The 16,649-nt window shown below is 44.6% G+C and overlaps 1 protein-coding gene across 1 annotated transcript in view; it reads right to left on the bottom strand.

Moving 5' to 3' along the window:
- DNAH9 (dynein, axonemal, heavy chain 9) overlaps nucleotides 1-16,649 on the bottom strand; it is a 362,890-nt gene that overhangs the window by 272,580 nt on the left and 73,661 nt on the right. Inside the window, exons 19-22 of the mRNA XM_005875413.2 lie at nucleotides 8,690-9,560; nucleotides 5,580-5,710; nucleotides 4,852-4,978; nucleotides 743-895 (exon numbers count right to left, since the gene is read on the bottom strand). Coding sequence (XP_005875475.1) covers nucleotides 743-895; nucleotides 4,852-4,978; nucleotides 5,580-5,710; nucleotides 8,690-9,560 — 1,282 coding nt within the window. The remainder of the gene's footprint in view (nucleotides 1-742; nucleotides 896-4,851; nucleotides 4,979-5,579; nucleotides 5,711-8,689; nucleotides 9,561-16,649) is intronic.

Genomic DNA, 16,649 nt, shown 5'->3' with positions numbered 1-16,649 from the left:
GCAGAAAACTGTCCCATGCTTTTTGTTTCTTTCTTAAAAAAATGTTGTTATTGATTTTTTTAGAGAATAAAAGGGGGAGGGAGAGAGAGATAGAAACATCTATGAGAAACATCAGTCAGCTGCCTCCTGACACCCCTACTAGGGATCAAGCCTGGATTCCTGGCATATACTCTGACCAGGCATCAAGGTGACCTCTTGGTGCATGGAATGAAGCTCAATCCACTGAGCAACACTGGCTGGGCTATGTTTCTTGAATTATAAACAGAAATCTGGAGGCAGAGTTCTTGGCTCTGCAAGGAGGGAATGACTCTGGGGTGCATTTGAACAGAGAAGTGACATTTCAGGAAAATGGTTGATTTTAAGGGGTGTTTTCTCCTGGGGCAGATGTCCGTGTTCCTGGTTCCCTGTGGGGTGCTCCAGGGGATGTCGTGTCAAAGTCTCCAGTACTGCTAACCATTGTAAACCTTTTCTCGTCAACTCAGAGAGCTGTTTATGTGCATTTCCTTTCTCTCTGCACAGGTCTTTGGTTAAGGCAGATACCTGAACACTGACACACGTCCTTCCCAGAGAAAGGAAAGCAGGCATGAGAGGCTGCTGCAGGGTCGGATCAAGTCAACGGAAGCGAAAGCTGCGGGTTCAATGGGACACAGAAAGCAGCTCTGGCCCAAGGTCAAAGGCCATGCCGAAGGTCAGTGCTGACGGTATCTGAAGGCAGACATGAGAGAAAGGACTTTCACAGCACCTGCCCACTGCAGCTGCAGGGCTCGCTGAAGGCCACATATTCCTCCTCCTTGCTGTACATGCCGAGACTTATCTTGGTTGGCTGCTCACTGGCGTCCAGCTGGAACTGCATCCTGGCCATATTGTCAAAGAGTTTGGAAAGGTGGCGTTGAACCTATGAGGGGAAACCATGGCAACGGATTGGAGAAGGTGTTGTTTAGAGGTCTAGCATGTGACAACTATTAGAGGGCTGGGTACCAAATACTTAGAAGAAGCTTGGGGAATGATGGTGATGTGACAATGGGAACCAACTAAATGAGTAGAAGTGGCCAAAGTAATGTAATACTAGTAGGAATTCTAGTATTATATTACTAGATCCTCTTCCTAAGAAAATACTACTGTGGGGCAGGAGATCAGCCCAGTGTAGCCTGCAGAAGAATGCTAACACCCATGAATCTGGAGTCTGTGGAAGAAGTCACCCAGTTGTTGGAAGTGCTTTGGTGAAGCAGACAAACATCTGGAGCAGTGGTTCTCAACCTTCCTAATGTTGCGACCCTTTAATACAGTTCCTCATGTTGTGGTGACCCCCAACCATAAAATTATTTTCGTTGCTACTTCGTAACTGTAATGTTGCTACTGTTATGAATCGTAATGTAAATATCTGATATGCAGGATGTATTTAGGCGACCCCTGTGAAAGGGTTGTTCGACCTCCAAAGGGGTCGAGACCCACAGGTTGAGAACCGCTGATCTAGAGGGTCCAAAGCCAGGGCAGGCATGCTCACCCCCAGCAGAGAGCCTGGCTGTGCCGGGTGTCTCCCTAGCATGGTGTCTCATGACACAGATGTCCTTCACCACGGAGCCCAGGCAGGCTCTCTAGAAAAAACGCTAGACAGAGCCATACTGTGGTCCAGGGGTGAGGGAAACAGCAGGCTCCAGGAGGAACAACAAGCAGAAAAGTGTTCTCTGAAGGAGGTTTGTGAAGGATAAGGTCCTTCAGGCTGCAGGAACCTTGAGTGTAGTTTTACACTTACAGTAACCAGCTCTCTAGCTTATGAGATGAGATGAAAACGTTTGTGTATTTGTGGGCTGTGAAGGTGTTCAAGATCATGGTGACTTGGGGCAAAGATCTTCATGGGATGAACCTTTGCTTAAATTTAAGAATAAATAAACATTGAACAAACAATATAGGACCCATAGACGTATCCTGCAACTTAAAAGAAGGGGAAAATAGGACTCAAAATATAGAGTAAGGGTGTGTGTGTGTGTGTGTGTGTGTGTAGCTTTAATGAAGGAAACAGAAGTCATTATGAAAAAGGTCACCTTGCATTGTTTTCAATTAAATGAAAGAAACAAGAGCTCTATAAAATGAGGTGAAAGGTCAGATGAGATGATAGAGGTAGAAAAATAAAGTAAGGAAACCAACAAATGACACAGCACAGTTTGCAACAATGTTAGCAATATTAAAGGACTGACTAAGACAAGCAAATTAAACAGGGTGGGTAAACTTGAAAAATTACTGCAGAATGCCAAGGAAGAGGACTAAGAGATAAAAAATATGTATGAAAATATAAGATCTGTGAAAATATATATGAATATATAAAGGTAATGCATAGAGCACAGAGAAAACAGAATCTCAACTTACTGAAAGGAAAATTTTTGAAGAGAATGAAAGCCTTGGTTTTCAGGTAGGAAAAAGGCTCTCATTATGTGTTGAAAAAATTAATAAAATAAAGCAAGTATTTAAACAGACACAAATTTTCTAAAATTAAAATGTAATTTAAATTTTTATCTCAGCGATCCAGAGAGAAAGAAATCAGGCTACCTAGAAAGGTTAAGAAAATAGCAGGCAGGCAGGCTCAGATGACTTCCCTAAGCAGAAACAGCAGAGCTAAGCCTGCAGGAATGTAAGGGAAATTTGCTGTGGCTCATGAATTCCAAACCCAATCACTGAATCACTCACATGTGAAAACTAAAGAGAGTCACAGACGTAGAAGGAATTGGGAAGTACTCTATCATGCTTTATCTCTCAGGGTGGGAGGTGTGGGGCACCACGTAGAGATTTACTCAAACCACGAGATAAATAAATAAAAATAAAGAATAAAGAATGAGTATATCACGTGCAGAGGTTTAAAAGGTCTGGCAACGATCTCTGACCTCCTCCTATACATAGAATTAATGAACATATAGTTACAAAACAGAATGTTAACGTGATAAATATTTCAGCTCCACTGTGCCTGCGCTGCTTTGGAAATATTTTAATCTATAGGGGAAAAAAAGGGATGTAACTATTAAGATTAATCTCTCTTTAGCACTTTCTCCTTAACAAAAACATAATTTCACTAAGTTAGAAAGTTAGTGACAAGCACGGAAAGCTTAGGCATGGGTGCCATCTTTTAGCTGCTGGAGAAGCCGGTGGTGATGGGAAAAGATCCAGCTGCTATGAGGGAACATGTGGCAAATCTACCAAGATCACATGCCATTTACCCTTTGACCCCACAGCCTTATTTCTAGGAATTTACCTGGAAGGTAAACCTCCAATAATACAAGGCTCAAAGTTTTTTAATGCTGCATTATTTGTCATTGCAAAATATTATCAACAACTTATGGCCAGACTACATTGTATTAGTCCATGGAGTATGATGCAGATGTAAAAATAAAGAGGGAGATATCTTTGAATTGATATGGAGTGATTTCCAGGATAGATAACTAAGTAAAAAAAAAGCTTGCTACCTTTTGTGTAAGAAAGAAATGGGAAGAAGAAAATGTACAAATGTAAATGTCCACCTGCTTATCTTTGCAGATATAGACATGGGAAAGGCAAACCAACACTAATGGAATTGGCTCCCAAAGAGGGAAGGAGGTGGTGATGCACGGAGGGAATAGGGGAATGAGTGACACCTCACATCTTTGTGTATAGTTTGACTTTTAGAATTCTACATATTCAAACAAGCAAATAAATGAGGTGGAAAACCTTGAAACTGAAAGTAAAGAGAGACCAGCTATACTTCGAATGAGTAACAAAATCACACTGAAGGAGAAAGAGAACTCATCCAAGTGACTTCTGAATAAAGTCTTGGACTGTGTCTCCTCAGTCTCAAGAAAAATAAGAGAACTAAAAACATCTCTTTGGGGAGGAGGGAGGAAAGCACACGGAGCATGCAGTAGAGACAGTATCCCTCCCTCCCATCATTCACTGTGAGACTCAGCCTCCGTCATAGATAGCAGTGGCCCTCAGCGTGTGGTCCCAGACCGGCAGCTTCACTTGGGAAATCCTTGGAACTGCAAATTCATACCTATTGAATCAGACCCTCTAGGACAGGCCTAGGGGTCTGTATTTTAACAAGCCTTCCAGCTGATTCTGAACCCGCTCAAGTTTGAAAACCACTGACTATAGCTCCGAATATCAACAACGCTTCAATTAGTTACTTTAGTAATTAAAAATCTTGTAACACAGTAGGCTTCTTCTATTTTACAGATGAGAAAAGTTTGTTTCAAAGAAGCAATATGCAGTGACTATATGGCTAATAAGGGGCCAGAACAGGTGGTGGGACCCGAAATTTGGGCTTCTCGTATGCACTCTTTCAACTAAACCACCCGATGTCAAGTTAACACAGCTTCCATCTCATCTCCCCACGGAGAGTTTTAGCTTCAGCTTTTTAAAATGTTTTTATTGATTTCAGAGAGAGGAAGAGAGAAAGGGAGAGAGAGAAAGAGAAACATCAATGATGAGAGAGAATCATCAACTGGCTGCCTCCAGCATGCCTCCTACTGGGGATCAAGCCCACAACCCAGGCATGTGCCCTGGTTGGGAATCGAACCATGACCTCCTGGTTCATGGGTCTACACTCAACTACTGAGCCGCACCTGCCGGGCTTAGCTATGACTTTTGACTGCTATTGACTGGATCTCTCTCCAGAGGCATCATTTTGCCATCTTCAGAGCTTCTCCAACTCTACCGCAGGGAGAAAGAGCCATTGGTGAGTCGGAGGGCGTCCTGAGAAGCAGTGATGTTTGGAAATGAGGAAGCTCTGAAGTTAGGAAGGGAGGAGGCATATGGGGAACCCAAAACCCCCCTTCTGGGGCTCTTCAGTCCTTTGGGGGGGGTTCTACAAGCATTCCCTTGGCTTACCTGCTGTGGGGCTGTGCCGTTGGAAAGGATATCTAACAGATCAGAAGAGGAGAGGAAGTAAAACCTGGGGAAGGCCAGCCTTTTGGTGTCCAAGTACTCCGCCAGGGCCTTTTCACACAGGTACAATCTATGAGCAAACACAGAACTTCCTAACTCAGTCTGCCTAGACCCGTGGTTGGCAAACCGCGGCTCCCGGTCATGGTCACACCTGAAGACCTTAAAGCCAATGCAGGTGAGTTATTTGCATTAAGAAAGCATCACTCTAGAGCAGCCGTGGGCAAGGATCCGGCCCTTTTGAAATGAATAAAACTAAAAAAAAAAGACCGTACCCTTTTATGTAATGATGTTTTCATTGAATTTATATTAGTTCACACAAACACTCCATCCATGCTTTTGTTCCGGCCCTCCGGTCCAGTTTAAGAACCCATTGTGGCCCTCGAGTCAAAAAGTTTGCCCACCCCTGGGCTAGAGTCTAGCCATTGGCATTGCCTCCACGCAGAAACATGCAACACATAGAACACATGCGGAGATCAGCAGGGGCAGTTTCCGCCGCCACACTGATCCATTTCCATCATTACACCCTGTATTACCCACTGTGCAAGCAAACCAAGGCACACACACAGACACATGCTCGCTCCCTTGGGCGGTTAAATGAAGCGAGGACCTCAGGGACAGAGGGGAGGACAGGCCTCCTCCGTCCTCACCAAGGGGCAGCAAGCAGCCCTCACCTGCTCTGAATGTCCTCCAGCCTCTCATAAAGCCCTGGCTTGTTGGTGGCTTCCACCACATTTGGAGTTTTCTGAGCATCATAAGCGAGCTCTTTAAAGTCCATGTCGATGCCCTCAAATCTTTCAGAATCCTGCAAGTAAAAACAGAAAGACAATGAACTCCCACTCCCCTCCACGCTAAGAAGCCCCCTTCCGTAGCGAGTCAGAACGAAAACCTGTTTGTAGGCTGTCCTAAGACTCCAAGAAGGCAATACCTTTAGCTTAAGCCTGGAGCTCACAAACATTTTGATCTTAATATTCCCTTACACTGTAAAACAATTGTTGGAGTACAAAGAGTTGAACCTCTTTGTAAGTAGATAATTATATCTATCAATATATCCTCTACATTAGAAGCTATAAAAATTTCGAAGTTGAAAAATTTAAAAAATATGTGTTAATTCATTTAAAAAGTAACAATATTAATCTTATTAGTTAACATAATAATATGTATTTGTCTAAAATAATATTTGCCAGCCAAGCCGGTGCGGTTCAGTGGTTGAGCATCAATGCATGAACCAAGAGGTCCCCAGTTCAATTCCCAGTCAGGGCACATGCCCAGGTTGTGGGTTCGATCCCCAGGGGGTAGGGGGGCATGCAGGAGGCAGCCAATCAATGTCTCTTTCTCATTGATATTTCTATCTCTCTCTCCCTCTCCCTTCCTCTCTGAAATCAATAAAAACATATTAAAAAATAAAATAATATTTTCCAAACAAAGTAACTCAGAGAAAGAAGTAGCATTGTTTTACTTCTTCTTCAAATCTCTTTTGTGTCAGGTCTAACTCAGAAGACGGCCAGACTGTCCTGTCTGTTCCTGCATTTGGTCTGTTGTGACAGCTCATGTCACATGGCTCCTGGGAAGCCCCCCTGCTCGCTCATGGAGGAATGAGCGTAAAAAAGCCAATAAATACACTTTAGCTTGTTATTAAGGTAAGTTTGACCTCGAGGATCTCCTGAAAAGGTCTCAGCGACCCCTCAGGGGCCACCGAACCACCCTTTGAGAGCTGTTGGCATTAAACACATAATTCCTAAGTCAGGTAGATAGTGAACCCAATGGTTTTTTTCTGGGTCCATGCAGAAGTTTTGTACTATAACCAAGGTAAGTTTGTCCTCAGCAAATGTAATGTCAAAGTTATCTAGATACCATTGTTTTCCCCAAACACCCACACCCTCACAGGGTTGCTGAAATGACTGAGACAATAATATATGATATGTTCAGCACTTTATCCCAATACCTGGCACCTGCTTACAGCTGTGGTATTATTATTGCATACAAACAACCATAATGGTGTATACGATGTGTACTATTTAAATTAATTTCCTGAAGTAGGCATCAATATTAGTCCCAATTGGCATGTGAGGAAACTAGGGAAGAGAGAGCTAAGTAACTTGCCCAGGCCCTGCAAGTGGGAGCGTGAGGACTTGAGCCCACCCGGTGGCCTGTCCGCTCCAGACCTCTGCATCCACACCTCTCTCCTAAGAAGGTTTACCAACCAGAGGGCAGGGTTGAGTAAATCATGATTCCTCAATGAGATATTTTACTCCAATTAAAGATGACAAAGTATCAAGGGTACAGACGTATTGGAAATATCCAGCATAAATGTTTGAATAAAAAGAGCTGGATAAAAAGTATAGTTATGCCAAGAACAATTATGTAAAACTATGTACATACATGAACAAAAGTTGGGAAATATTCATAATTGAATGTAATTAGCTACTAGTCAGAGTGTAAGATTATGACTGATTTTGTTGTTTTGAAATTGCCTCTGTTGTTGCATTGCTAATACAAAGAAAATGAATGTATATTTACATATTTTAACACCAACCTGTGTTGAGAAGTTAATGATGCTAATTCTTTATTATGTGTAATTGCAAGTTCTCGAATGCTCCCTATAAAGTCTACAGAAGTCTCCACCTGTGTCCTTACCTTCTAATGAGACCTGCTCCTCCTCCATCACGGGCATTGGAGGGAAAAAGTCTGGCTTGCTCAGTTTGGCTGAATTACAATGGCTCTAACAGAATTGTTACTTCTCTGTTGCCTTTCATTCCAAATGTACAACCTTTCATCTGCATTATTCCATTCCACATGCTTTTGTGGGATGAGTTGGAAACATATAACGTTTTAATGAAATGTGCTTTAACTTTCAAGCAAGACCTGAACTACATGTTACATTCTGGAATCAAACTGATTTGTAAGCAAAGAACTTTCTGTGCTGAAGAGATAGAGAAAAAGGCCACAAAAATTAAAAAACGTTGTAAATGAATTAGAGCCCACTGAGAGGAGGGCGGGATAATGGCACAATAATTAGGACAAGAGGCAATCAACCTCGGGGAAGGGAGAAATGAGAACACATGTTTTAGAGAAATTCATCGCTCACTATTTAGCTGAAGACAGGTATTTAGCATCTGGCGCAGACATGGGGTTTGCAGAATGGCTCACTGCTGAGAAGTAGCTGGAGTTTGCCAGCAAAGCAAGTCCCCTGCTAGTCTAGACCTGCATTGCAATGACCTGCGGAGTGACCCATGAGCGGCTCATCCCAGACGGCAGTACTAATATTTCTCCCCTTCCTTGTATTTACTTTTTAAAAACCAAGTTCTCCTCTCTTTCCCCACCCGTCTATGAACAAGCTGATACCGCGTGTTTCACCTTCTCCCTTTTTTTCTGCCTGACTTTTGGCGGCGTGTCAGGTCATGTTTGTTGGAGACGCCTTTGAGTGAAGCCATGGTGAGTGGCAGAGAAGGGAAGGTCTAGGCCAGTGATGGCGAACCTTTTGAGCTCGGCGTGTCAGCATTTTGAAAAACCCTAACTTAACTCTGGTGCCATGTCACATATAGAAATAGAAATTTTTTGATATTTGCAAACATAGTAAAACAAAGACTTATATTTTTGATATTTATTTTATATATTGAAATGCCATTTAACAAAGAAAAATCAACCAAAAAAATGAGTTCGCGTGTCACCTCTGACACGCGTGTCGTAGGTTCGCCATCACTGGTCTAGGCCCGGATGCAGGGACTGGGTGCTCTTCCCTTGGCTCAGGTAAGGAAACAAGCAGCATTCCCTGAGCAGGTACCTGGGGCAGCTGAGCCCGGATGTCTTCAGAGCCAATGAATATACTTTCCAGGTGGGACCATGTCCGCTGCACATCAAACCACGCTGAGATGACAGCGTCCGCCGTGGACAGCTTCTTCTGCCAGCCCGACACTTCTTCCAGGAAAAAGGCTATGTACTTGGACATCATCAGGTTCTGAAGCTGGACTTGGTTATCCTCCAAAACCTCGATGAGGTCCTCATCTGAACGCAGCAGAGGGACGCTGGTCCGCAGGTGGGGCTCGTACTGGAACTCCATGCCGGCCCACGTGGCCTGCAGCTCCTTTAAGGTCTTCTCCATACCCATCTCCTTCACAGCTCTGTCCACGATGCCCTGGACCTCGTCCTCAAAGCGGTGCAACTGGAGCTGCAGAAGCTGTGCCAGGGTGGTGCCCTCGCCCATGGTGAAGCTCACGCCCGTGGCCTGCATCAGCTGCCTCCAGTGCCGCTCCCGGATGGCCGGGTTCTGCAGCTCAGCCACTGCCCTCAGGGAGGTCAGCGTGTTCAACACCATGCTTTCCAGGCCTGTGAATGCATCCCAGGCCCTGACCTCCTTGTCGAGGTTCCGCAGGTACCTGGCAAACCTTTTGCACTCCAAGTCCATAGCCTCCACGTTGATACTCTTCCATGGGGTGGCCTCCCAGGCATGGATGTTGGAGGTCACCATGCCAACGGTGTCCCAGAGCTCCTTCAGCTGGCAGATCTCCCTCCGGCACTGCCTCAGCTGCCTGTAGTCAGGAACGTTGACCTCAAACAAGCTGGCAGAATCGGAAATGGAGGCCATGGCGGATTCCATCTCCTGGAGCTCCATGTGCCTGGCATCCAGGCTTTGATGAGGGTCGGTGCTATCAAACCTACAAAACATAATGTGTTCGCTTTGTAAGTGTGGCAGACAGGCCCCCATTTCCTAGAATCCCCAAACTAACACCAGCTTACATCTTTAAACGCTTCGGATTTTAGCAAAGAGCAGTGACTTCCACCAAAGCCTGGGAAGAAAAGGCATTCAGGGAGGTTGGAATAGGCTAGGCATAACCAGTTGCGGGAAAGGCAATTCAAGAGGAATATCGCGCATGGATCTTTTCTTCACGTGGGAGAAGGTAAAAATACTTCTCTCATCCTCTGCTTTACCAACTTCCCCATCCAGGGGTAGAGGGGGAACACCCCTTTGTCCAGCCCCTGTTAGCCTCCCCACGGTTGGCTTCCACATCACTTGACAAGAGCATTGTCTTGTACTGTAGGTGCTGTAAAGCCAGATTCCTTCTGGGAGCTACAAGCGTAGGCAGTCCTTCAGTGACAGCGCTGGCCCTCAGAGGTCCAGCCCGGACCCCACCTGGCATTGCTCCCTCTGGGGCAGTGGCTCTCAGTCTAGTAGGATTTTCAGAGTAGATCTCCTGGAAACTTTAGATGATTGCCAGGCTCAGGCTGCTCCCCAGTCCAATTAAACCAGAATCTTCGGGTGTGGGACCCAGGGAAGGGTATTTTTCAAACTCCTTATGTGGTTCCAATGTGCCAGGTTGCCGTCATTGTCTGACAACCTGCCTCACCTTCAGGCAACAGCACCTCCGAATTTGAGAACCACTTGAACCAAGGCCCATACAGTCACTGTGTATCTCAAGTCCCTCTGCCAAGCTGTCCTTGATCTGCCCCTTCACCCTTCTCTGGCCTGCTCCCTCCACATCCAGGGGCAGCCTCTGGATCAGAACTTGACTCCTGTAAGCAGATACTTAGCTCTACAGTTTCGGTTCACATTTCCTCATCCTCTTCTCTCTGGTGCTTATGGCACACATCCACTGCTGCTGATCCTCACCAGTGCTAACCTACTTTATGCTGCCCCCCAGTATAGCACCAGAATAGCACCTACCCCAGCATCAGAACTTTCCATGCAAAGGAACCCACAGGGGCAGATGGCATTGCCTTGGTCAGGAGAGCCCAGAACCCATGTGTTCAAGGAGCCTCTCATTTTCCTCCCTTAACCTTGCTTTAACCCTTTCTGACCTCAGGCTTTCTTGGTTCTGTGTGGCTGGAGGGCTAGATATTGGGGATACCATGACTTCAGGGTGAATACTATGTTCCTCTACAATCAGAATAGGGCATCATCAGGTACATCATGAAGGTGAAGTTGAGAGGAAATGAGTGACTAGGATTGGGCATGTTAGTTGGTGGGGTATAGAGGAGAGGCAAAAAGGAAGAGAATGACATATGAACTCTTTTTCTTGAACTGCCTCTTCTTTCAGATGTCTTTGGAAATATTTGACTGGAGAAGATGGAAAATAATCCTAATTAAAGCTATTTACCTGAACTGCTCACCACTTAAGCGTAATGATCACGGAACACAGTAACAGTTATGCCTACCATTAAATTAGTGTCAGGGTAACTTTGATCCTTCCTATCTTTGATTTCCACTTGTTCAAATACTTTGTGGCCCATGTGCTTTGATTGCGGATTTACATCTTACAAGAATGAGATTCAACATCATTGTACATCTTCACTGTTCTCTGGCTTCCAAGTGTTTCAGAACGAAACACAAGGTTGGAGTCCCCAAAGTTTAGGGGCCCTATGTTTATATAGGCAAGGCGCTCACTGCCGTATAAGAGCAGTAGAAAAAGACCTAGAAGAAAAGAAAGGTAAATCCTCATGGCACGGGGTCCAGCAGGAAAGATCCCAGGGCATACATGCTCTTCTGCTTATTCTTCATTTGCAAAGACTAACTGTTGGAGAGTGTACGTTCTGCTTTTTATCTTAACTAGAATAGTCCTAAAAAGTAAACTTAGCCCTAACCGGTTTGGCTCAGTGGATAGAGCGTCGGCCTGGGGACCGAAGGGTCCCAGGTTCGATTCCAGTCAAGGGCATGTACCTTGGTTGCGGGCACATACCCAGTAGGGAGTGTACAGGAGGCAGCTGATCGATGTTTCTCTCTCATCGATGTTTCTAACTCTCTATCCCTCTCCCTTCCTCTCTGTAAAAAATCAAAAAATATATTTAAAAAAATTTTTAAAAAAGTAAACTTAGCCTCTTGGTGTTAATACAAAAATCTATCAGACAAAACTCTAAAAGCCCACATTTTGTTTAATTTATTAATGGACTATAACTCAGGAATAATTTATTAGTAAGATATGATTCAAGTGTTTGGGGGTATACGCAGAAGATAATAAACAATCTTGCTAGCCACTCTTTCCTCAGCACATATGAAATTCTTAATCAATATTGGTTCCTTAAATATTCATAAGAGGTGATCATTTGTCGAACCTATTCCAAACTTCCTCAGCCCCGTGGCATAATTTTTGTTTACAGTTTAAATTTGTGGACAATCATTTCCTGTAGATGAGCACACATAAAAATCAATTTGGCCTAAGGAGTGAAAGGAACCTCTAGACATGAGGGCAGGTAACCCTCTTCCCATTTCAAAACTCTAGTGCAAATTGTCAGGATACTCGTAGACCTGATTAATGTGCCTAATAAACTTGAAGCAGTTCTACAAACCCTGAGGGAGCCATACAGTATAAGAACAAGAAAGTAATAGGAGGGAAAAGGGTGTAGTAAGTCTTTGAAATTAAAATAATAATGCAAAAGTATTTTAATCTAAAAGAGAAATGCCTAGAAAGTCTGGATGAATAAAATTATAATTAAGAGAAATGGAACTACGGTGCTCATGCGTGTGATCTTAGAAAAGTGATTGATTCGGGTGTGACCGGGACATGGGCACAGGGAGAGAGGGAGTGGAATAAGTGACTTAATTCTTGGGAAGCTAGCAGTTGGTAAATGTTCATCTCAGTACCATACCTGCATATACAGTGAATGATAACCCACCTCTGCTTGATACTCCAGAGGTTATCGTAAAACTCCACATATCCGATCTGAATTTGTGATCTTTCAGTTCTTCTCATTCTGTGGCCCCCAGTCTCAGTGAGCAGTAAAACAATACCTTCCACTTACTTGTACAAAATGAAAGGTGGAGAATTATGCTAGACTCTCCTCCCTATTTATCTCCCATACTCAGTCAATCCTGCTGCTTCTCCCTTCCCAATCTCTCATCTGCTCTTCCATGGAGCACCTGGCCTATTTCACCCTAATCTGTTCTCAACAGCCATCAGAGCATGGTATTTAGACTCCTAAGTGGCTGATCATGGACAAAACCTGGGCACATGGACCCCTACATAACTCATCTCCCACTTCCTGCGTTCCAGCCATACACACAGGCAGTTCTCCAGCTATTCCCTGTATCTTCACTCTTCTGTGCCTTTGTATATGCTGCTGCCTTTGCCCAGAATATCCTCCCTCCCTCCACCTCTTTTCTCTAAATGGCTAATTTTCGTTTACTTATTGGCTCAAGCACTGTCTTCTATGGGAGGTGTGAATTGCCTCCTCAGTGGGGGTTCAAGTTGGCACCCACTTGAACCAGTCAAATTACTCATTTTTGAAATTGTCCCTGAGACTGGAAGTCTCAGAGGTCAGGGAATGTGTATTTTCTTAAAACCCTACCACTTACATCATGTTTTGCTAACTCCACTGTTAAGACCAGAACCTCTTCTGCTCTATGGAAGCCTGAATCATGCGAATAAGTCAGATTAACTGGAAGAACAGGATCAAGCTGAACTAATGACAGGTCTAAGGATTTCAATATGTCTCTGGGAGGTTTAATGACTAATAGAGCTCTTTTCTCTAGCTATCAAAGAGACAGCAGACACTGTGCAAGCAAGATGGGGCCCTTCTTTCCTCGTGTCTGCTGCACTGGGCTATTTGGAAAGCCTTGCTTTCTCTGGTTATCATGTAGAGCAACACCCGGTGAGAGAGTATCTCCAAGAATGCTCTCCCAACTGTTCACAGAATCTGGTTGCCAGCCAGGTGGAGAATTATGCTAGACTCTCCTCTCTATTTATCTCCCATACTCAGTCAATCCTGCTGATTCTCCCTCCCCAATCTCTCTCTAATCGCTCTTCCAGCGGAAACATGAATGGCCTCCATTGAGCTGGAGCTCATCGGGATCAAATGCTTTGGCTTAGAAACCCCTGGGTTACTTGGCGTTGATGTGGGTAAAAAGATTGTATGTCATGGCATAATTTCTTAAGGCCAGGAAGACCTTGCTCAAGGTCAGGAAGACTAAAGAAGTGAATGCAGCTAGAAGCATGAATGAAGCATTCCTTTCACTCAAAAAGGGAAGAGTTAGTCTCCAATTTTAAAATTTGTGGAAAGTTCCTGAATCTGAGTATGATGATTTAGCCAATTGCTGCGTTGTGAGAGAGCTCAGCTAAGAATATGCTGAGACAGCTTAGAGTTCAGCACTAAAGGAGGTAGTAAAACTTGACTTGAACATGAAGAACCTCAACCCAAGCAACCTGACTTCACCCAGCACCTGTCAGACTGTAAGCGCTTAATGAGACACTCACTTTCCTTTATTCTCTTCAAAGACAAGCTCAGTGTGAGCTTAACCCTCAATCGACTCAGGAGCAGAAACTTGCATTCACAGAGGAATGGACCAGGGTCTGCATTTTAGAAATTTGTAAAGGACCTAAAAGTAAAGGAGCCAGAATTATACCCATTTGCCACACGCAGTACTTAAAAAATTTTAAACACACACATTCACAAACATCAAACTAAGAAACCAAACAAAACATGAGCTGAGCCCTAACTGGTTTGGCTCAGTGGATAGAGAGCGTCGGCCTGTGGACCAAAGAGTCCCGGATTCAATTCTGGTCAAGGGCACATACTTCAGTTGCAGGCTCCTCCCTGGCCTGGGCCCTGGTCCGGGGCCTGCAGGAGGCAACCAATCAATGTGTGTTTTTTTTCACATTGAGGTTTCTCCCTGTCTTTCCCTCTCTCCTCCACTCTCTCTGAAAATCAATGGGAAAATATCCTCGGGTGAGGATTAAAAAAGAAAAAAAAAACACATGAGCTGACACCCACTAAGATTCCCTTCAGCAACAAATCTACAATTCTGCTCTAGTCCTGACGGTTTTCTTGACAAGAAGAGAAATACATCAGAATTGCGGCAGCGTCTGGCTTCCCACACTGCTGCGAGCAGTTCTTTTCAAAGGCTTCTTTTGCAAAGAGGCATCTGCATGTCAAATTAACAGATGTGAATTTGGAAAACCCAGCAAAGAGTAGCGATGTCCTCAGAGGCAGCAGATACAAGTGCTAAGAAAGAGAGAACAATGCAGCTAGCAAATGAAGAAACAACGCCAGCTGATCGATATGCACACTTGATGTAACAACGAAGGAGGGAGGGCCACCAGATTTCCAACAGACATGCAAAAGCACACCAGCAAACGAGGCGCTGTTTCCTCTCAAGCAGTCTCAGAAGTCTGTTTGGGAAGATAGTTCACCAAACATCTTTAGAATTTCTTTCTTGAAATTTTCTTTAGAGACAGCTGATGCAAAAAAAAAAAAGTTGTGTCATTCTTTTTAAGTCACACTGGTACTTATGGTTAAGTGTGATTGCTCCTAACATGAAGCAGGAGGACCCAGCGTGGTAACCAGTTTGCCATCAGCTCTGGCTCTGCACCATCAGTGTTGGAAGCTTCTACCGTATGCCAAAGGAGAGTCAACACAACGTGCCTCAGACCCACTGAAAAGTCCCGGAAGGAGCACCACTAATGTTTCGAGCAATAGATGCTTCTGTGGAACAAGGGCATAGCTCCCGAGGCAATTACTCTCAAGGATACTCACGTGTTTGGGGCCACGTGCCCTGGCAAGACTGCTTAAAGCAGTGGTTCTCATCCTTGGCTGCACATTAGAATCACCTGGGAATCTTTTTAAAATCCTGATTTCTGGGCCTCATCCTCCGGAAATTCTGTTTCTTTGTTACTAATGGGGAGTCTTTTTAAAATCCTGATTTCTGGGCCTCATCCTCCGGAAATTCTGTTTCTTTGTTACTAATGTTGTGGTCCCACCCCATAACAAAGAAACAGAATTTCCGGAGGATGAGGCCCAGAAATCAGGATTTTAAAAAGATTCCCAGGTGATTCTAATGTGCAGCCAAGGTTGAGAACCACTGAACCAGTTACTCCCCTAGGGCAGCAGTCGCAAACTTGGCTGCACATTGGAATCACTTGGGGGGCGTCACCAAGTACTGATGGTCCGTAGGAAGGCTGGGCATTGGGAGTTCTAATGCCCCCAGGTGACTCTGATGGGCAGCTCACGGCAGCACACTGCTTCAGAGACCAGGTTGTATATTTCACGTGTGTCCTTCCCTGCTTCCTAACATACTCATCCTGTTCTCTGTAGTCACAAGTATAATGTTGGGGAGGCAGTAGCTGCTTAATAAATGTTTGATGAGTAAATAATAGGATTAAGTAGGTCCTCACTGCCAGGTGGATGATCCATGATCCTGTTTGCCTGAGATAGAGGGGCTTCCCTGGATGTGTGACCTTCAGGGCTAAACCAGAAGAGTCCGAGGAAAACCGGGATGGCTGGTCACCCTGTGGCAGGCTCAGAGCAAAGATCAACAAACTTCTGAGGTGAATGTTATTCTTACCCCCATTTAACAGATAAGGAAACGGAAGCAGGGAGATGTTGAGTAGCTCCCTGACATACACAGTAAGTTGTTGACATGAGATTAGACACCTAACTGAGCAGCCTGAACCCAAAGTCCATGTACATAATCACTGTGCTAAACGTCCTTCCAATAAAGTTGTGGGTGTTTTGTTTGGTTTTTTATGTTAACCTGTGTCTATCAGCATTGTATTTCCGTGGGTAAGTAACCCTTAAAAATGAAAACGTTTCTTCCTCCTTACGTAGGGCATTTTCAGTTTGGCAACGTCCAAGCTTGTCCCTCCCAAACTAGAGGGAGAGCCAGAAAGCAGCTCAGCGGGACAGGAAGAAACCCTGGAGCTGAGGTGAGGGGACAGTGCCCGCTTCACCAGCAACACAGGACCATCCAGAACCAGCAGGCACAGGACCATAAGAACCAGCAGACACAGGACCATCCAGAACCAGCAGGCACAGGA

Source organism: Myotis brandtii, unplaced genomic scaffold, assembly GCF_000412655.1.
Source record: "Myotis brandtii unplaced genomic scaffold, ASM41265v1 scaffold461, whole genome shotgun sequence".
Taxonomy (NCBI): Eukaryota; Metazoa; Chordata; class Mammalia; order Chiroptera; family Vespertilionidae; genus Myotis; species Myotis brandtii.
The sequence above is the reverse complement of the archived record's forward strand: the minus strand, read 5'-3'. Positions and strand labels throughout refer to the sequence as shown.